The sequence below is a fragment of the Myiozetetes cayanensis genome, unplaced genomic scaffold, assembly GCF_022539395.1.
Source record: "Myiozetetes cayanensis isolate MyiCay16 unplaced genomic scaffold, myiCay2020 scf17, whole genome shotgun sequence".
NCBI lineage: Eukaryota > Metazoa > Chordata > Aves > Passeriformes > Tyrannidae > Myiozetetes > Myiozetetes cayanensis.
In genome coordinates, this window is record NW_026087378.1 from 9,554,648 (window position 1) to 9,576,149 (window position 21,502).

Below are 21,502 nucleotides of genomic sequence, written 5' to 3' on the forward strand. Positions count from 1 at the left end.
GAGGGGAAACGTTTCCCCTCCCTTCTCCTTCACCCTCCCCGCCCCCCCCGCAGTGCCGCGAATGGGCTCGCCCGGGCTCCCCGGCGCTTCGCGCGGGGGGCGCGTCCAAAGCCCGCGGGGGGGGGGAAGAGAGGGATGAGGAGGGAGGGAAGCTGCTCCCTGAGGGAAGAGGCGCCATCGCGCCCGGCGGCGGCCAGATGGGCTCCCAGCATGGGGAGCCCCAGCGCCCCGACCCCTCGGGACACGGGCTGCGCCGCCGGGCCTTGGCGGAGCGTCCTCGGAAGGAGCGGCGGCCACCCCTCCCTCACCGCAGGGGAGGTGAGGGGGGGGTCCCCCCGGGTCGGGGCCAGGCCCGAGGGCGCGCAGGGTGGCGGAGCGGGATGAGGGTTTATTTATTTTCCAAGGCCCAGAGTGCGAACCACCATGAGGGTTTATTTTCCAAGGCCCCAGAGTGCGAACCACCGCTCTCCCGGCATGTATCGCCCCTGCAGTGCAGTGCGTATCGGGCTCCTTAGTTGAGGATGTTCCGCTGCTTCCTGCAGGAGGGCAGGAGTCTTAACAAGTCCCTGCTACACCTGCAGACTTTTAGCGTGGCTTCTGCTGTTCCGGGAACGGAATTTCAATTACGTTAGCAACAGAAGGTTCTATCTGGTGAGACAGCATAAGCGAACTGCTTGCGGAACGCGGCCGCCAACACTGCTTTGCTGGCTGATGCTGATGGCAGAGAGGCAATTTACATGGAAGCTTGTCTGCTGCCTAGAGTGCCTGCCTTCTGGACAGAAGGCATCTGCATCTGTTATAAAATACATATGTATAGCTCAGTGTCTCAGTTTTAATGTTCATGCCTCAGCAGAAATGTAACATTTGGAAAAGAAGAGGGTTTTTCGAGTGCTGCTCTCTGTCGAGTGACCTTGCTGCTGTCAGCATCTTATTTCATGTTATTTTGATTCGAAGTTTATCTTCATAGATGATGGTTACCATTTTGCCTTAGCTCTGCAGTCTCTGGCATTGTGTATCTTATCTGTTATGCAATATGCTATATTGGCAGAAAGTAATCACTTTTCTACCCATGGTCATTTGAGTTTGGTGTTTCATGCTAGAAAACACGTTGTTAGCAGGTAAATTCACGGGGTTGGATTACAGCACTCTGTAAGTAGAATTTTTTTATTTCCCTAAAGAGTTCGGAGTTAAATACACATATATTTTTTTCTTGCTCATAAACCCAGCACTTGAAGGTATGTTGAATCCAGGGGAAAAGGGAGGGTACATCTCCTCAGGACTCTGTAAATATCTGTGCCTTGGTACTCTCACAAAAATGTTTTGCAGGCAATAATCACCTGTGAGAAATTACACTTGTAGTGTTTAAAAATTCCCATGTGAAAAAAGGCTGTTCAAGGAGGTCTGCAAGCCCTGGTGGGGAGAGCTGGAGACGTATTTTGCTGATGGAGATCAGAATTTGTTTTTCCAAGCATGGCTGATTTTGATGATGGCTCATAAAGATGAAGAATAGCTGGAAAAGGCTATTTAAACCTTCCTGTTTAAAAAAGTCCCATGGTTTTTTGTGCTTGGAAGTTACCAAGCTCCAAATCCAGCACTCCAAGGAGTCCTTGCACCCTCTCTATGGTTCTGTTGAGGCCAAAGTAAAAAAAAAAAAAAGTTTGTGTGTAGAGCTACATTTTAAAGTGGAATAAAGGGCTTTAGCTCAACATTTTCACGTTGGGCAGAGGAGCTATCGGAGTGGGCTTGTACAAGCCTAAAAGGTACTTCAGGGATTTTCTCCTGATATTCTTTTCAAACAGTGAAACAACCAGTGACTTTTAAAAAAAACTGTGGAGAGTGATCAAAGTACTGAGTCTCTAATCAAAAAGCTTTTCTGCTGAGAAGAAATCAGACTTCTTGCATTCCTCGGGAAAGATTGCACCAGCCTTGGAGTGTCCGTGGTGGAGACACCAGTACAGGGCACAGGGCAGCCAACAGAGAAGCAGCTGATTAGTGACATGTGCTAGACACATGTTGCAGCAGAAGGTTAATGACCTTTACATCCCTGTGATGTAATGTCGTGAGCTGTCACATCCCTGATGTGCTGAGCTGTCTGTTCCTATGGGTATGAATATTTCAGAGATCACCCATGTTGGAATTGAGCAGTGGTTACAGAGGAACACCAAGGTCTTTGAAATTCATTGTTTTATCAGCTGCTTTTGGCTGTTGGATGAACAGCCCTCCCACTGCAATGTCGAGTCCAAACAAAGATCAGCTCAGGACATCATCCATGTGGCATCCCCCTCTTGAAATGCCCATTTCCACTTCCTCCTCTGCACGTGAGCACATAGTTTGGAGGAATCACATTCCTCCCTGTTGAGTCTGCTGTCTGTGATAAATAACAATTAGTAGCAGTAGCTAAGAATTACAGATTGCTACTACGGAACGATTGGAATTAGTCAAGAGAAAGTGTCAACAGCAACAGTAACCCTGTTAAATTCTAATCACGCTTGCAGCTCTCTTTGCAGCTCCAGCTCTGCTGGTGTGAGAGGTTGCCTCACCTGAGAATGGCCATTCAAGGTTAACTGTGAGGTAGAGGTGTTTTTCCTCATGTAGAAAAATAAGTCTGGAAAGTTTTGATAGGAACACTCAGTTCTCAGAGCTTAGTTTGTAATAAGTCGCTGTATATTGGGTAAGTAACAGATTGGGGCCACATTTGCATAATAAAGACCAATACTACTGTAAATTACATCTTGCTGTCTGCAATACCATAATTACAGACTTTATGGTCTGTAAACATCATATTCAAAGGCAACTAAGCCCAAGCACGTGGTAACCTATATGCATCTTCTTCCTCATGGAACCAATGCCTGTGACTGGTTGAGGACACTGTAACAACAGCGTTGGTGTAATTTATAGACTTAGTACAGCAGAATGAAAACTGGACTGCTGTTCTTTTGCCTAATTCCAGAGTAACCCTTATTGCTTTTAACAAATACACCTTTGACCCCTTCAGTTGTACTCACTCTAGCTATTTTGTGCTCAAAACATGAGTTACTGAATTATAAAAACTACTTATCCTTAGGGCGTCGGTGGCTCTTTCATTCTCAGGTACTGTGATGAACTCTTGATGAAAAATTCTTACCTGCAGAGATGTCTTGCACATGCTTAACTGAGTAACAGCACATAGGCACGGGGAACACTGCCAGCGCTAACAGTGACATGGCACTGGCTGCACATGACTTGTCTGGGAGGGGACAGCCAGCTCTGCTTGGAAACACACCCCCATTGCCTTTGCCTAAACCCTCATAAAGTTTCCACAGCAGTAGTGAAAGGTGAGGAGTTGAACTCTGGGCTCTGAATAGACACAAAGGACCTCTCCTAGGCTACCATCAGCAGGAGGTGAGCAAAGCATGGGCAGCCAGAGTTCAAGGGTGTAGTGGCTTTAAAAGATATGATAGAAACTTTGAGGAAGTCATTAAAAGGCAGTGTCGTGTGTCCGTGTGAAGTCCATTGTAAGCTTTTCTAGGAACGGTGGTTGCCCTCAGATCCGTGCAGGGCTTGGTAGGACATCAAACACCACGTCTACTCCTTCGTCTGTCCACAGAGCTGCGTGGATATGCAACTGCTCAGGTGACCAGGTGAGTGGTCCTCTGTTTTTGTTTGTGTTCTGTACTTTCATGGATAGTTGCAGCCTTTTTTCCCCCAGGAGCAATTTTCCACTGTGTGTGCACTATAAAGGTTGATTCCAGGGAATTAAGGTCTACAACAGAAGGTTTAAGCAGGAAGGCAGAAGGAACACTGAGGTGGGCAGACAGTCCATCACAGCAGATGTGCCTGTTACTCAGCTGCACCCCCTGTGCAGGACTGTCTGGGTGCTGTCAGAAGGGTGCAGTGCAATGGGCACAGGGCAGGGGCCATGGCACCTCTGGTGCCTCAGCTTGGGGCTCTCTGGGCACCAGAAATGTGAGGGGACAGCAGAGATGGGGCATAAATAATGATGCATGTGTTAGAACAAATGTACAAAATATGGCAGTTCTTTCCTTTTCAGATTATACTGAGCATTGTAAAACATGGCTTAGAAAAACTAACCTTTTCTGGTACCTGAAGTGGAAAATTCACTGAAAACAGATCTTTGACTTAATGAACACTTGTTAGACAAATGAAGTTATACGTGGAAATATTAATTTAGAAAATGTATTAGAATACTTTTTTTGACTAGTGTATGTTTCCCCTTTGATGTCAAGAGACTGACTGGAAAATCAGTTACTCTTACTTTAAGGTTGAGAATTTGACCTGGATCAAATTTTGTGTTAACTAATTTGAAATAACTGAAAAGGAACTCCTTCTTTTCTTACACAGCTCTAGTTCTAGCTGATATTTGGAAATAGCTGCAGGCAGCTGAGAGCTTCACTGGTTGATTCGGGGCTGTAAAACATGCCAACATGAGAGCAGTGCCAAGCAGTTGAATGGCTTTTTTGTTTGCTGAAACAGCCATGGTTACATGAATGGTTTTTTAATGTATTTGGTGTATTTTGAATCAGGAGAGACATTATCCAACACTAAAAAGAGTAGGTAATTAGGTGTTGGGGAAAACCTCATCCATCCAAATTTATCTTGGTTTAATGTAAATAATGTAAAGGTTTTTTCCTGAAATGTGGCTTAATAGAGGTTACATATTGCATTTTACACATTAATAAGTGTTGCATATTACTGTTTTCAGCTCCCTACTGGGTGGTTGTAAAGCTAGGGATGTGTACACTTGGCCAAAGGGCAAATAATAGGAGTTATAACAAGGAAAATTCTGGGGAAAAAAATCACAGTGAAGGTTGTCAAATGCTGCAACAGATTTTGTGGAGAAGCTGTGGAATCTCCCTCCCTGCAGACACTCAACTCTTGAAAGCTCTGGACAACCTGTTAAGAAAGCTGGAATGGAGCAAAGCCTCGAAAATGAATGGATTATTGACGTCTGACATATTTCAAGCATTAGTAGTGTTTTCTTGGAGGCAGTGGGCACACCTGCCCTGAGAGGACCTCTGTGACAAGATGGGCATGTAGTGCATGTCATGTAACAGCTGTGATCAGAAGGTCTTGTAAAAACTATAATCAGATCAATTTAGCCTGTGGCAAGGATTATTCACGCTGATGTGTTCAGGCCAGCAGGTTATTTATGATTGTTTCTTACGGGTATTCCTCACCAACTGTCTCAGAGTCCAACTATATTTTATCAGTAAAATTGTGGTTGGCAAACAGCATAGCAGAGGAGAAGAGGATTGGCTCTGGCAGCTCACAGAGTCCAGTAGTGAGGAGCTCTAGGTCTGGGGAAAGACAAGAAGCCCGGGACACTGTGATCTCCTTAACACATTCTCATTTTAAGCAATAGCACCTTAGGGCACTTCTCACACCGCCTTTTTTGGCCAAGGGAGACAAAGTGAACTTGGGTTTGGGGTTTCTTTAAGACTGCTACCAAAAGTTAGCATTTCCCATAGGAGTACGTCCAACCCTGGTGTTGAAATAGGGGGTTGGGAGTTGAGCTCACGGTTTCCAGTTTCAGAACTGTTTAACATTAGTTTCTTCCACTGAAGTGTGTGGTGGGCTGTTCTTGTCCTTTTCTGTCCCTGAGTAAGCAGGAAGAAGGTGTCTAATTTTTCTATCTCGTGCCCTTTAACCTGCATACTGATATGTAATGTAGAGAAACAGAGCTGGAAACACCTGTAAATAAACAGAGTTGTATTTGTAAGAACTTGGAAGGCTATAATTTCAAAGGTAAACTAAAACCTCCTGGCTAATAAGGGATTTCTTTTTGGCAGTTTATTCCTCCTTTCTGAATCGCTGCAAGAAGAGTACTCCTAAGAGGCTTCCCCCCGTCATAAAGGTAATAGAATATCATCTTCCTAATGAGTAATTTTCCAGGTGTTTGTACCTTAGACAGGTGCCTTTAAACCTTCTCTGTGCTCTCCTGTGTACCTTAGGTAACACATTTTGCCTGTGCTTGAATATTCTGCTGAGTATGAAAAGCAAAATGGATTAAATTCCACAATCCTCAGTAATCTGGCTGTTGTATTATTAGAACTTGTGTGTTTGTTCTTAAAGATCATGTGAAACCAAGAAAACATTAAGGAATGTTTTGTTAACTTTTGCTAATATTTGATGATAAGAGCATAGCAAGATAAAAACAGCTACACAATAATCCCTAGGACAGCCAGAACATAACCTGACATAGAGAACCCTTCATAGTGAAGGCCCAGCAGCTACTTAAACCTTGGGTCTGATTTATTTTTTGTGTTTTTTTAACACAATAATTAACAAATGGTCAAGGCAGAGCCAGATGCAAGGAGATTTATTATGAGGTGGCCACATGTCCATTTAGGACTTTAACCCTCTAACTGACTGTTACAGGACTTGAAGCAAAGATGATTTTCTCACTTTCCATGTTCTTAGGCTATAACTTACAGTTTCTCTGCCACGTGAGTGAAGGCTGTGTGGAGCTCTACTGTGTTAATCCTTTGTGGCACAAACTCACTTTGTTGTTTTAGAATTTTTTTTTTTTTTTCATTCCTGTTAGTTTAACTGCATGTTGTTGTTAGGAAAGAAGACATCCCACATCATCATTTCTTCACAGCCTGAGAAGGGCTGGAGCTGCTGTTGGGTGCAGTGTGTTCCTGGATCAGATCAAGGGAGGCAGCTGTGCCACAACACACCAGTGCCACCAGCAAAGAGCTTTGGGTTTGGCTATTCTCCCACATTTCTGTGTTATCCTTGCATCCCTGTCAGTCTTCTGGGACACTTCTAACTCATCAAGAAATAAGGGCATTTTTCTTCTCAAGAGCTCAGCTTTGCTCGATGGCCAACATGAAGGATGGAGCAGGACGGGACAGGGAACACAGAGTAAATATTTTCCACTTTTGCAACTGACTGCAGATTGAGGGGATTTGCTGTTTTCACTCTCCAGCTGTCCAAGGTTCACTTACTTAGATCACCTTTTATTTCAGATGGAAAGAGACTCTGGATATTCCACCATGGCTGAGCAGCAGAAGCAGGTAAAGGGTCAAGGTCATCTTTTAAGGGAAGAATTATCCAGTGCTTTGGAAGGCTGGATGTGTTGAATCATCTTCTAAGAGAACTGACAGACACATCCGCGTTCCGATCACTTTAGTACAATTAGGAGCTCATCTCTTATCACTGCAGCAGCATTTCCCCTGCATTTTTCCCTTCCAGTGGACTGCAGCTACAGCAGCAAGTGAGGAAGGGCCTGTTATCTTTGTTTGTGTGGCAAGAACCCAAAACAGTCCCCATAACCAGAAGCTGGACCACCTCACTGGGCCCAGCCCCAGCCCCAGCCTCTTCACCTTGCCAGCAGCAACCCTGTTCTGCACTTAAGGCATTTGCCAACTTCTATAAGCCCTTTAAGGGCAAGAACTCAAGCAATCCATGAAATAGTTAGGAAACTACTGTGCTGGAGCTGTTGGCATGAAGAGAAACAGGGTGTTAAGTACTTGGACTTGATGAACAAGATTTTTATATATATATATATATATGTAAACTTCTCTGCTTCTACAGCTCATGTAATTACACTGTGTGGGATTTGTTCATGTAATCATCACATGCAATAAAAGCACAGCCCCAAAATAAAACAGTTTCTAGCCAAAGGGGTTTTAAAATAGCTGAGGTTCTGAGCTTTAGCTGCTCTCTATCCTGTCTCAAGGCAAGACTTGCACAGTGTCTGGTGAGTACTAGGAGTTACTAATTTTTGAAACTCTTTTGAGTTCTTCAGCTGGAGGATGCTAGAGCATCTGAAATCTTATTTGGTCTAACTAAAAATTTTGACATTTGTAAGACATCAGAATTTTTGTTTAGTATGTTCTTTCTTCATCCCAGGAGAAAAAGCACTTATAAGTTACAAGTCTGTTAAAAAGCTCAAAGCTTTTTATAGCTTTTATAACCTCTTTTTTTTTAAGAATATGTGGGTGATGTTCCAGGGTCTAAAGATTAAGAAAGTCTTACTTCAGCATAAGATGGAGGCAGCTGGAAGTATGAAATTGCTAAGAGAGCAGATCTCCAGCCCAGGATCCAGCAGGCACCATCTGAAGCTGGAGTTGAGACTTTTGCCAACCTGGCCAGTTCAGTACACCCAGTGATAACGCTGGCAGCTGATTGCATTGCTCTAATATAAACCTATAAGGTTCACAAACATCAAGCTGTAGGGCAAGAGTCCTGCCAATTAATTCCTCCCCAGTTGCTCACTCAATTAAAAAAAAAAAAAAAAAAAAAAAGGTGATAGGAGGAAATGGTTGGTTGGTTGTTTTAATAAGGAATAATTCAGTGCTAGTGAGCAAAGTTCTGTCCTCGGACAGATAAATATTGCTGACAAGTCCTGGGTCACATTTAATGTTCTGTAGCTGTTACAGAATCTGAAAGCCACGTCAAGAGGATTTCTCTATATTGCATTATCCTAAACCACCTGCATTCACTGTTTCTCAGTGAGCTGCCTCTCTTGTTTGTCCTCTCTGACAGGAGACGATCAGGACAGCAACTATGAATCATTCTGTTTCTACTCCAGTCTGTTTGCACAGCACAACACCACAGTTAAAAAACAGGAAGGACAGAGGAATGAAGAAGACAATAGCTGGTTATTATATAATATTATTTTAAAATTGCATTGATTTTTATAAAAAATTCATATTCCCTCAGGAAAACCCAAACTATGATTGCTGAACTCCAGAACCAATTCCAACGTGGGCCACTCTAAAAGACAGATCATTAATTACAGATTTGTCATCTATTTGCTAAACAACTTGGGTTTGAATATTTAAATATCCAAATATATTGAATGCTGCATTTTGAATATACTTATTCCTAGAATCAAAAGGTCTCTCACTGGTAATTTTCCGAGTCTTGCAGTTGCTTTGTGCAGTTAAAATCCTTACTGTGATAAAAAGTCCTGCTAACACTAGAGCTGCCCACAGGAATATTTCTTCAGAAGATAACATTTCTGTGACTGAGAGCAGGGATTTATAGAAGTTTGTACTTGTGAGAAGCTGAGTGTTTTAGCTCCCTGTTGATGTGCAGTTGTTCTATACAGATGGCACATAATACCTGCTGGCCAAGTTGTACTCTCAGCACTAGAGCTGAGTTGAACGTGTGATGGCCTAAAGGCACAGCAAAATGAATCATGAAAGGAAAGGTGTTAAAGCTCTGTTATACTTGGGGAAAAAAAGACAAGTTTCTGGACATGTGAGCAGTGGGTTTCACAAAGGGTCTTCAAAGCAAAAAGGAATATTGAGAGGAGAGGTTCTGGATTGACTGGAGCTGTTAACCAGGTCATCTGAGCACAGCAGTTCTTGACTGGTTTGGGTGGGAAGGAGCATGCTGCATCCTGGGAGGGAGAAAATGCTGAAGGAGGGAGGTTGCTGAAGTGGAGCACCACTCCTTACCCCCAGGTGTCCTTTTCCCACAGCTCAGAGTTATCCAGAAGCTCCTTGTATTATAGCCCTCCAGGTAGTGAGCAGCGTGCCAAATAAAAACAGAGAGGGAAAAACCAGTGGTCTTTTCTCTCTCTTTGGTTATTCCAGAGAAATTCCCCATCAGTGACACATCAGGTCTCTGTAAGCATGGCAGATGGATGTGTGTGTACACCCCCCTCAGTTACACACAGTGTCCCATAACAGCTTTGTTACTGTGTTCTTTAGAGTGTGTGTGAGACAAAACAGGCCATCACAGGACTGCCTTTGCCATTGCAAATACCAAAAATGCCAGGGCAGGACTCAGCAGCACGTGCTTTCTCTTGTTGCTTCTGACAGGAAGAGAAGCTCTGGGATGCCTTGAAGATCAGCGCCTACGTCTTCAGTACAGGCCTGCTCATGTTCACTGCCTTAGTGAACTCTGTTTCTTGGTAAGCTTGTTCAAACAAAGTGGCTTGAGGGGAAACTTTTCTGTGGAAAGGGGAAAAAATGGATGACAAAGATGGGCAACCAAGAACTCTTGTTTCTACAGGTTAATGCAGGATATAACTTTAGGCGATTTCTGGCAAACAGCATGGCTGAACGTCTACAACTACTTTGAGGGAGATGAGTGGACAATCTTCCTCTATGGTGAGTTTTAACAACACTCCTCTGTAGGAGAAATCATCCATGTACTGTATGTAAAAGGGGTTCACGGACCTGCCAAACTCACTAATCTCACAGAAAAGCTCTGGCTTGGAAGGCAGAGACAGCTGATGTGGTGCAGCTGTTCAGCCTTTGGATGGGGTCACCTGTACAGACTAAAAATCTGATCTTTTTGCTGCTGCTGAAATGGCTTCCCTGTGAAGATACTTTGCTCCTGTGAGAACTGAATGACTCGGTAGAACTGATTACTAAAAATATAAGTACAATTACTGGATTTTACCCTTGCTGTAGTACTATAAAACTCTTCTCTGTGATTAACAGCTGGTGAACAGAACTTATAGGGACCTTGCAAGGTTCTAGGGATCAACTCAACTTTATACTACTTGTATTTAAAGGAACCCATAACAAAGAGGCCTTTTCTTACCCTCAGTTTTCTCAAGTTTCAACCTATGAGACATTTGTCCTCTCTAACCTCCTCCCCATTCTTTAGGTCTTACCTGGGTGTCAAAACTTGAACCAAATTCCATTTGGAAGCATCTCAGGGCAGGTCTTGGCACATCCGGGTCCCAGCAGGGACGTCCTCTGGATACTATGCCAGTGTATTTTGTTTCTGATATATTCATAGCTCTCAATTCATTCACACATCTCTGCCCTCTCCTCATGCCACAGGGGCTGCATTGGTGCCTGCACTTGCTTTCTGGGGCTTCAATGGAATCCTTATGGTGGCTGATATAACAGGAAAGCCAACTTTCATTACTCGCTATCGCATTCAGCTGGGCAAGAATGATCCTGTAAGTACTTCCCACTCTGCCTCTTCTGCTGGCTAAACACTCCTGCAGTCTCTTAGACCAGGAACGGGGAGAAGAACCTGTTATGCTTTTCTCTTGCAACCAGGTAGGATTCCAGGAGAATCAAGCCAAGTCTTGTATATCCACTCAGGGAGGAAGGCAGATCCTGTAATCAGGTTACTGATCAGATCTGGATTGGCAGCTTGTTAAAAAGCTGTTCCCCAAACTAACTGCCTATAAATCCGAAAGCTTTTTATCCTTCCAACTGAAGCTGCATAATTTCTGACTTTGCCTCAAGTCCCGACCTCTCTTTTGCAGGTGGACACAAAGAAGCTGCGCCAAGCCATCTACACAGCACTGGGTAATCAGTTCTTTATCTCCTTGCCCATGCTTGTGCCCATGTTCCACGTGATGAAATGGTGGGGCAACACCTTCAGCAAGGAATTACCCACTTTCCAGTGGTTTCTTGTGGAGCTAAGCATCTTTGCCATAATAGAGGAAATTCTCTTCTATTACACACACAGGTGAGCTGAGCACAGGAACAGGACTCTGATTCTCCTCCATGCCTTTAAGCTTATCTCTTACAAGAGCAATAATCTTAGTCCCCCTCTTCGATTTATATGGGTCCACCCTTACAACATGAGGCTTTGGTGCCATTACCTAGAGTAAGCAAAGGTGGGTAAAACTGCAAAGGTGGAACAGCTTAGAAGCTAAGGAAGAAACAAAACAGGCAGCTTTGCACAAGAGCTGTGTTCTCTGAAAAGAGTGAGGCTGAGTATGCTGAAAGAAAAAAAGTTCAAAGGTCAGTGACTGATCTCCTGTTCCCTTGTACAGCACCTCTGAAACAGGGCCTGGCTCCCAAAACTGCAGGATTTCTAGAGGACAGAGCTAGAACAAGGGAGACAAAAGCCTACAAAAGCCCATGCAGAAGTGAGCTCAGCACTCTCAGAAATATGTAGGTTTCCCTTCTAGACAAATGCACCAAAAAAGTCAAATCCATTTCTTACAAAGGGCCCATGGAACCAGAAATTCAGACTCTAATGGTTGCCAGTTGGAAAAGTCAAAACAGAGAAGATACCAAGTCTTTCCCTAAGCAGGACTCCCCTATTTGAGCAAATGATTCATTCAGGGACTGATTTATAGGATTTATCTGGACTAAGTTTAACATCAGCCAGTGGACACATCAATTGAGTGAAGGCTCAATACTAAGAGAGAGAGCTTGGGAAGCCAGGAGTCCTACACTCTTATTCCCAGCTCCTCGGAAATCCTTAAGTTAGAAGAGATATGAGCAAGTCTCCCACAGAAATCCTGTGTTCTGTTATTCCATGTTCCTTTCTGCAGAGCTCAAAACCTGCCTTTCTGTGTTTTGTCCTTTCTGTTTGCTCTGCTTAGGCTTGTTCACCACCCCGTCCTGTATAAGCACATCCACAAGAAGCACCATGAGTGGACAGCCCCCATCGGCGTGGTCTCCATTTATGCTCATCCGATAGAACACATAGTAAGTGGATTCTCCCGTAATCACCCTCCAGCTGCTGTGTGGAGTGTGATTTCCATGGGATTAGGAGGAGTGGTAAGAGAGTGGCCAGAGCACCAGCTCTGAGTCTCTCTGTGTGTCACAGGCAGGACACAGTGAAGTGATGCAGATCATCACATCGCCCTGTGTGTCCACAGGCCGTACCCTTTCACAGTGAGGTTTCTCAAGAGCAGCCTCAGTGTTATTCCAACAGTGAAGCCGAAATGCATGACGTCAGACTCCAGGGTGATTTACTGGAATCACGCTGCCCTCACATCCACGTCTAGACATCCATGTCTAACTTCTACTACAAGCTTAGGGAGCTTGGGCTGTGACTGTGGTTTGCAGACAGTAGAACTCTGTTAGCCCTGTAATTATTTTTTTGGATGATTATGTAACTTCATTAAGATGTTCCCAGAGGAATCTTCCCTTTATGCTGTTTGCACAAAACTAATGTGATGCATCACCCAGGTGACAACAGTTCAGCTCCTAGAGCAGGGTCTGCTTGTTGTGGAGCATTACTGAGGTGGTTTGTTCTCCTTTCCAGCTCTCCAACACGCTGCCTGTCATGACTGGCCCGATGGTCATGGGGTCTCACATTGTTTCAATCTCAGCGTGGTTCTCCATCGCTTTCATAACAACAAGCATTTCACACTGTGGATACCACCTGCCCTTCCTGCCATCTCCAGAGTTCCACGACTTCCACCACCTCAAGTACGTCTGGGCACTGCTCAGCTTCCCTCTCCCTCCTGCTGGCACTCCGGCACCGCTGCTGGGCAGAGCTCCTTTCCAAGGGTCAAGCGGGTTTGCACAACTCATCCCCAGGCAGAGCAGCTCTCCAGTTCACCTGCTGAATGCTGCCAGTCCTTACAGCAGTTAAACAGATCAGGATTTCAAGGGACTCTGTCAAGGGCAGTTCTCTGCAAGGCTCTTCCTAGAAGTTTAGAGGACATTGCATGTGATGTAAAGACAGAGCAAGGGCAAGTCACGCAGGTGAAATGAACATGCAGGAAGCCTGTCTGTCTGTTCCTCTCCCATACACTGGGATTAGTAACACTGATCAGATAACACCTTGCCCAGACAATCACAACCCTTCCTGGCAGAGATTCCCAGCCTCCTCCTATGCTGGAGAGAGCAGCTGCAGCAGGTTGTTCAGGGACACATACCTGAGCAGTGGAAGAATTGTTCCCATCTCCCAGGTGTGTACCAGATTCAGACACTTCTCCAAGCCTGCCCCTCCTGCAGATCCAGCCCGCAGATCCAGCCCATGGGACAGTTCACTCGCCACCCAAATGTTGGGCAGCACCAAAAACACAGTGCCAGTTCTTACCTGTTGTTTCCTCTGAATCTCAGCTCCTGTCAGGACACAGATCACTGCAGATCCAAGATGCTCTCTGGGCAGGACAGCTGTGCCAGTGTCCCAGCTCTGTGTCCCACAGCAGTCAGGTCTTGGGAGCAGATGGAATGGTAATAGCAGTGTCCAGCTGCTCCCACAGCTCAGCTGCCTGAGAGAGTCGTGGCTGCTGCTCAGTGCCACCATTTCTGGGTAACAAATGCACCAACGAGGGAGGCTGCATGAGTTTCACCCAGGCTTCAACAGAGCCGCCAGGAGGACTGGTGCAGGGGCAGAAATCACACAGGCAGGTTACAGGCCTCCCAAAGAAAAGGAAATACGAAAGGTGAGGTAACCTCAGTAGCTTTCTAGTGATGTTAATCTTTTGTTTGGTTCCCAGGTTCAACCAGTGCTATGGAGTCCTGGGAGTGCTGGATTACCTGCATGGCACAGACAGAGTGTTCAGACAGACCAAAGCCTTCGAGAGACACAAGGTCCTCCTCGGCCTCACACCACTCTCCGAAAGCATCCCTGAGGTGCCCAAGAAGGCCGAGTGAACCAGCCCAGCAGCTCCTGTGACCAGCAGAGTGAGAGACAATGATTTATGCCAAATAGTATTTTAATTGGGAAACGAGTTATTGTTCACACGTAACGAGACCCGAAATGGAAGTTGAACATGCTACTGGAAATGACTGCACATTTACTACAAAAAGCTCCTGCTCTAGAAATCTATTTTTAAGCAAAATTTAGTGGTTTGTTTCTTAATTACTTGCACTGTCCCTCAGTTCCAGCTGCCTGTGCATGAGCCCAGGTGTGTTCTGGGCCACGTGGCTCTGGGGAGTTCTCACTGAGAATTACTGAGCATTTGGCACCATTTCCACAGGCAGTGCTTTGGCCTCTCTCAGCAGCACTCACTCTATAGAAACACCAGCAAGGTCACTGTAACTACATGTGATAGTATTAAACCCACTATTTTTCTGAGACTCAGAGCACCTGGCACAGTGGATGCAACCCCTTGGAAAAGCAGTGGTGCCACAGCTTTAGAAACTCTCCCCTGCACATGCAGCAGAGACCTGACTCCCCCTGAGCAGTCTCTCCTGGGAGAGGTCAGTCCAGCTCTCAGGTAGGGCTGGCACGGCCTCATCGCTGCTCCACAGACCAGCAGCACATGTGAGCTTCCCCTCATGGGACAGGGAAGGAGCTGGGAGCTGATGTGCTACATGCCATCACCTCCTCCTGCTGAGCCTCATGCCACTCCAGGATAGAACCAAAATTCCACAGTGCTAAATTACGGAGAGTCTTTCCAAGGAAAGCAGAGTCCCTGCTGTCCTGAGCTGCACAGAGATCAGTGAAACACTGTTAAGAAAGGATTCAGCACAGCAGCCCCCAGAGCTTTATGCACATCCCCAAGTACCTACAGACCCACCGAGACATACTGTGAATTTTCTCAATCTTTTTAAGTTTCAATCTTGCCTGGGGGCCTGGGACAAAAATGCCACTTCTCCCCCCAGTGCTAGAGCAGCCCCCTGAGGAGGGGACACGCAGGGCTGACCGGTGCTGCACTCACCTGTGGTCAGCCCAGCTCCACCTGTGGAAGTCAGCTCACTTCCACAGCCCTGCTCTGGTCCCTGCAGCCACACAGGGATGAACCCGGCCTGTTCATCAGCTCCCACCTCCCTGGGGAGGGCAAGTCAGCAGAACAGAAAACCCAGGCTGTGGTGTCTTTTGAAGTTTTTATTTTTATACATTTTTTTTTGTATTAAAAAGGAAAAAGCATAATTACCACAAATTACAAAGGACTAAAGCATTACTAGAATAATGAATCACATCAGCCTAGAAAGCAGATAATCTGAATAATATTAATGTTATAATACAAGCTCTCATTCAAGTATTTTACATTTTTCTCTTTTCCTTTTATACGTGATGATGATCCTAGCACATGGGTCAAAGATTATGTACTATCGACAGAGATGGATCATGTACAGCCGGCCGTATTAACAAGATTTTCCTCCCAAGTGATACATGGTCTGTGATGAGTCATTTTAAGTTTGTCTCTACGATAAATGCAGTTGTAGAAGGTTGCACACACTTTCTAGTTTTGGGAAACAGAAGGCTGAGGTTGGACACATGGGGTTTGAGAAGGGCCAGCACATCGAACCATCACCCCTTCAGCTCCAGGCGAGCGAGCAGGGCTGCACTCGCTGGGGTGCAGCTCAGCAGGGGTTTCTGAGCCACAGATCCAAAGGTTTCCAACCCCAGCGGGACCAGGACAGGCTGGAAGGGGAAGAGGGGGCTGCACCAGGGAGGCTTGAAGGGACCAAGTGGTGCCAAGCCCCCCCGGCGCAGGGCTGACACCTGGGGAGCGAGCAGGGACAGCACGGGGGGCTGGGGGGACCCCGGCACACCCCGCAGGGCCTGCTGGCACCCAGGGCATCCCCGCTCCCCTGGAGCTTCCCACCAAGGGGATGTGCTTGTCACAGATACATCGGTCCTATGTTCAAGTGTCTGCAGAAAGTGAAACTGTAAACTACGCCTGGAAATGCTGCCCTCCAGCCGCCTGCTCCACACCACTGAGAGGAACATCTGCTTAAACAAAAATTCAATTTACCTGTTACCTGTACTGGAAGCTTTAAAAAACGCCCATGAGGCATTTAACATCAAGTGTAGCAACCCCCTCAAGAGCCCAGCATCCATTTCAAACAGTGACAAGTGACATAACGAGCCTCAGAGGAGACAGGAGACAACAAGCACTGCAAACACAGCTTGCTACATTTACAATTTTCCTTTTTTTTTCTTTTTTTTTCCTTTTGACAAAATAACTGGAAAGGCATTAACAGCTAGAAGGCCCCCTCTGCACTGCCATGCAGACACGTGGCAGGACACTGAGGTTAAACACGTCAGTTTGTTACAGTACAGTCGACCAGTCCCGAGCAGTTCCCAAAACTCAAGGGACCCCCGTCAGGGGGGCGAGGGGGCAGCAGAAGAAGGACAGACAGGCAAAAACGGAGCAGCAGTATTATTACCTTTTTTAATTTTTTTTTTCCCAACTGAGCATGGCAAAGCAACAAAACCTCCTCTGAAACACACCTTCTACCTCCACTCCTGAGCCCCCACCAGAGCTCTGTGCCTGTTGCAGCCACCTGCACCCCAAAGATGGGCTGACCTCAGCAAGGAGCCCCAAGCTGTGGCAGCCTGGAAGGCCTCCTGAGAAGAGGGAGCACACCACTCCCTCCCCCCCAGCCTCCCTCAGCCTTTCCAAAAGCAGCTGGGCACTGGCACCAGCACCACGCAGCCCTTGGAGCTGCGGGACGGATCAGCGCTCGCAGGAGCACACGGGCAACCACTCAGACCTCTCAAATCAGAAAAAGCACAGAACGTGGGGAGGTGAAGAATCCAAGCTAAAAGCAAGGCCAAACTCCCTCCTCTACAGGAGGGTAAGAACTTCCTCAAATAAAATCCCCCTCTGGACAGCTGTCCCTTCATCCATCTGGAACACGAGTGGTGTGCGGTGCCCCCTGGCCAGGCACAGACCTGGGCAGCCCTGGCCTGGCCACAGCCACACACACTCCTCCAAGGAGCTCCCTGCCCTGTCAGCACCCACCCCTGCACGGAGCAGGAGTGAATGGCTCTGTGTTCCCTCCTTCTGGAGGAAGACAGGTGGGACCAAGCAACACCTGCCTCAGGCTGTCATGTCCATCTGTCCTTTGCTCTGCCTTGCCCGCTGCTGTCCAAAAGACAAGGCACACAGTCCACAAACCTGGAGGGTGGTGGGACCACTGGGATTGCTCTTCTGACCCACCTTCCCCTGGGAAACAGGAGCACACACGAATGTGACAAACCACTCACTTGGCAGAGGGGGAAGGAAAAACTCTGAGACTAGTCTCAGGCTCAGAAGTGAAAATATTTCTTAAGTCAACTCAGATTTTGGGAAATTCTTGGGGAAACATTCTACCTCTTCTACTACCCAAGCAATTCCACAGTCTGCTCCACAAGCAACAACTCCACAGCAGAAGCTCATTCCTCCTTATTTCCTATTACGTTCGTTGCTAAAATGCAGACAATTGGTTTCAAAAGAGAACACACCCACAAGAGGAGCACAGGACACGGCAACGGGGCCACCCGCGCACATCCAGACCCGCTTCCACTTGCAAACAACCAGCAACACATCTCCAATGTCCTTGATCCAGCCTCCTCCTTCCCAAATCAGGGACAAACCCGGCTACATCCGTAACCTCAAGAGATCTGACTCTGGCTCACAAGAGGGGAAATCCAGATATAACAGTCACGGCCACAGCACTGTACAAGTGTTACTTTTTGCCCATCTTGCCCAGTTCCCACCCCACAACCCCAGAGCACTGCTGCCGCAGTGGAGCATCCATGGCCTCAGGCAGGCTGGCCTGCTGGAATCGGGCCTGTGAGTGGTACCAGCTGCAGGGTGACACGGCAGGGGTGGATGGACCAGGTCAGGATCACACCACCAGGAAACAGCAAAGCAGCAGCTCCCCAGCCTCTCAAACCCAGCTGTGCTGTCAATTCTAGCTGCAGTTCACGAAGCCGCTTCGCTCCAGCCCAGCTCCTCCCACCAAAGCAGCATCCTCGGGGCAGTGTCAGTTTGGGAAGTGATGACCTCAGCCAGGGCCCGGTGAGCACCCACAGCCACTGCTGATGACAGCCTGACTGTGCTCCCCCTCCTGCTTCTCAGCTCCTGGCTGCTCTCACCCACCTGCCCTGCAGCCACATAGGGACAGCCCTGGAGGGATGACTCCTCCCAGCTGAGAGCTCTGGATCAACTGGATCCTTTGGGAAAACACTGTTAGGTACCAGCTCGTGATGTTGCAGAGAGGGTCATGCAATGAGCTGTACCTTTGGAGTCACCCACTGCATGCCCATTCCACACCACACAGGAGCACAATCTGCAGCTCAGCAGATGGAGCACCAGAGCCACAGCCATGCCATCTGCACAGCAGGTATGCCAGGGACCCAGGAGATGGAGCACAGTGGTAGCAAGGCAGGTGGGTCTGGCTGGAAAGAAACAACTTTCCAGTGCTACCTCTAGAGCAACTCCAGAGGTAGCACTGGAAATCTCAGATCTCACTCCTCTGACACTTGCCCCTTGCAAAGCTCACAGGCTGGGGAAGATTTGCCTGCCAAAGCCCACCTGGTGCGGGGTAGAAGGATCAATCAAGTAAATGCCACAACAGCTCTGCAGCCACCCCCTGTGCCTCAGCCACCAGCTGCGTGGTGTCATCTCAGCCCTGGGAGGTGCACAAGGACCGTGCTGAGGGGGAGGCTCCATGCAGCCACCTGCCAAAACATGACACAGAAGGCGAGAGCTCTCCTGTGCTGGGCAGGTCTCCCGCTCGCCCCTGCACGAGTCCCAGCAGCAGCCCCGAGCCAGTGACTGCTCCACAGCAGGACAGGTTTCCTAGGGCTGCAGCACTCCCTGTCAGGCTACGGCATCGAGTGGCACCAGAACATGCCGGCCCTCCCACTCACTCACAGCAAGGACCAGTCCCTCCAGCTGCTTTGACAATCTCCCTGCTCACCCCCCAACCACGCTGGAAGCACAGACTGGAGCAGATCAACCTCCTGCCCGGAGAGGGCGGGGGGTGTGAGCAAGGCCATGAGCACGTTCAGTCGCGGTCGTGGGGAGGAGGCTGCCATGGTACAAACACAGCGGAGCGGCTTCAACTACTGCGTGAGCACAAGTCTTGGATTTGACTGCCCTCGGCACCTTCCCCAGGAGACTCAGGCCAGGCAGGGAGGCTCCATGACAGGAGAGGCATCCGAGCGAGCTGCGGGGTCAGAGGAAAGGCCGCAGGGAAGATCAGCTCGGCAGCAATGCCGTGAGGAGTCTCTGGGCCTGGGGTGGCCAAGTGCCCAGTGCACCCCAGGGTGCAGGAAGCCAACAAGCCTCCCCGGTCCAGCTCCACCATAAGGCAACTTTTTTTTGTGTGTTTTTGGGGTTTTTTTGTTTGTTTTTTTGTTTGTTTTTTTTCTTCAATAGTATTTCCAAGGAAGAAAGCAAAGGGAGATGTGTCCTTTTAAAGAGTTTTTTGTTGTAGTTTTTTTTTTTTTTTAGAGGGGTTTGTGGGGTTTTTTTATGTCATGTCATTTTTTCCAAGGGAAAAGGAAGAGAAAAGCTCCTTCAGCAAAGTCCTGTCTTTGCACGCGATGGGCATTCCTGGGGCAGCAGATGCACCGTCCACGCAGGCTCGAGTCCAGGCTGCCAGCCTCCCAACCAGCCATCCTCGCAGGAAGGAGTCAGAACAAGCCTATCCTTGGCAAAAGGTCCTTTGGTTGACTTCCAAATTGTCCGTGACGGAAGGGAGAGGTGGGCAGAGGGAAGAGCCAGACCCTCGGGAAGGTGAAGACGTTGGGGTTCAGAAGGGAGCGGGAGGACGAACAGGGCGATGCTCCTGTCGCGGTGGTCGGTGTCGGGAGAGGCACCGCCGAACGTGGAATGGGAGACGCCAGCCGGGTCATGGAGATCAGAGGCTCCGCAGCATCGTGACACGCTGTGGCTTCGGCCCCCCACGGGGGAACCTCGCTCCTCCGAGCTTCCTGAGCGGCTGCCCCGCGAGATCCGAGGGGGGACACAGAGGGGAGTCGTTGGGGCCACACAGAGCAGACTTGTTTTGGTAAATCCAGACGAACTTCTAGCAATAATTTAAAACTTGATATATATATATAATAATAAAAAAATCTCCCCTTTCCAACCCAGCCAGAACACATTTTTTTTTTTTGAAGAGACGCTAAGACATGAGTGTGTGCACAGGAGGGGAGGGAAGGGAAAGGAAAGGGTGGGTCTGCTGGGAGCGGGTCTGGCTCTGGTCAGGGTTGTAATAGCAAAATGGTGTTTTAGATGTAGATAGTCTTTGCTTTCCAGCCACAAGAGAAGAAGATCGTGTGCGTTGAAGTTTCTCCCAAGCAGCCTATTCCTGGGCACTCACCTTCCAGCTCCCTTCCTGTCCCACCCCCTCATGTCTCCCCTTCTCCAAGCCAGTCCCCCCACCAACCCACCCCATCCCCCGGCAGGAAGCGGACACTGCAGCCTCTCTACTTCCCCACTGTCTGCGACTCTGCAGCCGATGGGGCAGGGGATTGCTGGCTCAGGTTTTTGGCATCCTCTTGTGCAGGCTGGCTGGAGGCGTGGGCTTGGCTGGATGGGCACTGGCTGACCGTTTTGCTGGAAGACTGGGATGGGTAGCGCTTCCTGCCATCTCCCCCTGACGTCGAAGGGTATCTCTTGTGTCCACCTTCCTCCCCCATGGGTGGCTGGAAGAGAAGCACCCCAGTATCAGCACAGCCTCCTCCAAACGCAGGTGCCCTCCCCCAGGACCAGGGAACAGCCTTCCTGCAAGCCTCCAGTTGCAACTTCTCTCCTTGACCCACAAGGAATGCACATATCCCAGGCACTCAGCTGCCCTCCTCTCCAAACCTCCCACTGCCAGGTTTGCTGACAGAAAGACTGATTGACTTCCTACCAAGCACAACAGTGATAATTCATTCTTAGGCACCTGCTTCCCACACAGGAGCACAGTCCAGAAGTTTGGGAGCAGAAGCTCCACACAATGTTGGCTCTACTTAAACCATCAAGGCTCCCTTTCCCTCTCCATCCTCAGCTGATCAAGGACAGGCTCATCCACCTCCCTCATCCTGCTCTGAGTGGATTTAGAATATTCCAACCCTGCAGATGGTTCCTGGTCCAGCTGCAATAACAGGGAGTGACAGTAGATGTCACTGCTCCCACTCCCCCGCCTGCCACCGCTCGGGGACCCCC

At 48.0% G+C, this 21,502-nt stretch overlaps 2 protein-coding genes across 8 annotated transcripts in view; one reads left to right on the plus strand and one right to left on the minus strand.

The window, feature by feature from the left end:
- The first annotated feature begins 176 nt into the window (after positions 1 to 176).
- On the plus strand, positions 177 to 15,738 carry FAXDC2 (fatty acid hydroxylase domain containing 2). 5 transcript variants are annotated; one of them, XM_050312145.1, is made up of 12 exons: positions 177 to 318; positions 3,509 to 3,620; positions 5,790 to 5,854; positions 6,567 to 6,867; positions 6,972 to 7,019; positions 9,780 to 9,871; positions 9,973 to 10,070; positions 10,755 to 10,876; positions 11,192 to 11,397; positions 12,266 to 12,371; positions 12,934 to 13,100; positions 14,120 to 15,738. In XM_050312145.1, the coding sequence occupies exons 4-12, from the start codon at positions 6,823 to 6,825 to the stop codon at positions 14,274 to 14,276; spliced, it is 1,041 nt and encodes a 346-aa protein (XP_050168102.1). In that variant the 5' UTR covers positions 177 to 318; positions 3,509 to 3,620; positions 5,790 to 5,854; positions 6,567 to 6,822; the 3' UTR covers positions 14,277 to 15,738. The 5 variants fall into 5 exon arrangements, with proteins under 5 accessions (XP_050168102.1, XP_050168104.1, XP_050168103.1 ...); XM_050312147.1 differs by having other exon boundaries at positions 200 to 318; positions 3,528 to 3,620; XM_050312146.1 differs by lacking the exon at positions 177 to 318 and adding an exon at positions 370 to 3,381.
- Positions 15,436 to 21,502, minus strand: part of LARP1 (La ribonucleoprotein 1, translational regulator) — a 45,710-nt gene continuing 39,643 nt past the window's right edge. For all 3 annotated transcript variants that reach the window (XM_050312139.1, XM_050312137.1, XM_050312140.1), the window contains exon 20: positions 15,436 to 20,997. In XM_050312139.1, coding sequence (XP_050168096.1) covers positions 20,779 to 20,997 — 219 coding nt within the window. In that variant the 3' untranslated portion in view covers positions 15,436 to 20,778. The remainder of the gene's footprint in view (positions 20,998 to 21,502) is intronic.

What these genes read in the sequence shown, in the direction of transcription:
- FAXDC2 (XM_050312145.1), top strand. Translation starts at nt 6,823, where the DNA reads ATGGCCAACATGAAGGATGGAGCAGGACGGGACAGGGAACACAGA. An exon ending in TTAGTGAACTCTGTTTCTTG is followed by an intron (nt 9,872 to 9,972) that starts GTAAGCTTGTTC and finishes TTGTTTCTACAG; the next exon opens with GTTAATGCAGGATATAACTT. An exon ending in CACGACTTCCACCACCTCAA is followed by an intron (nt 13,101 to 14,119) that starts GTACGTCTGGGC and finishes TTTGGTTCCCAG; the next exon opens with GTTCAACCAGTGCTATGGAG.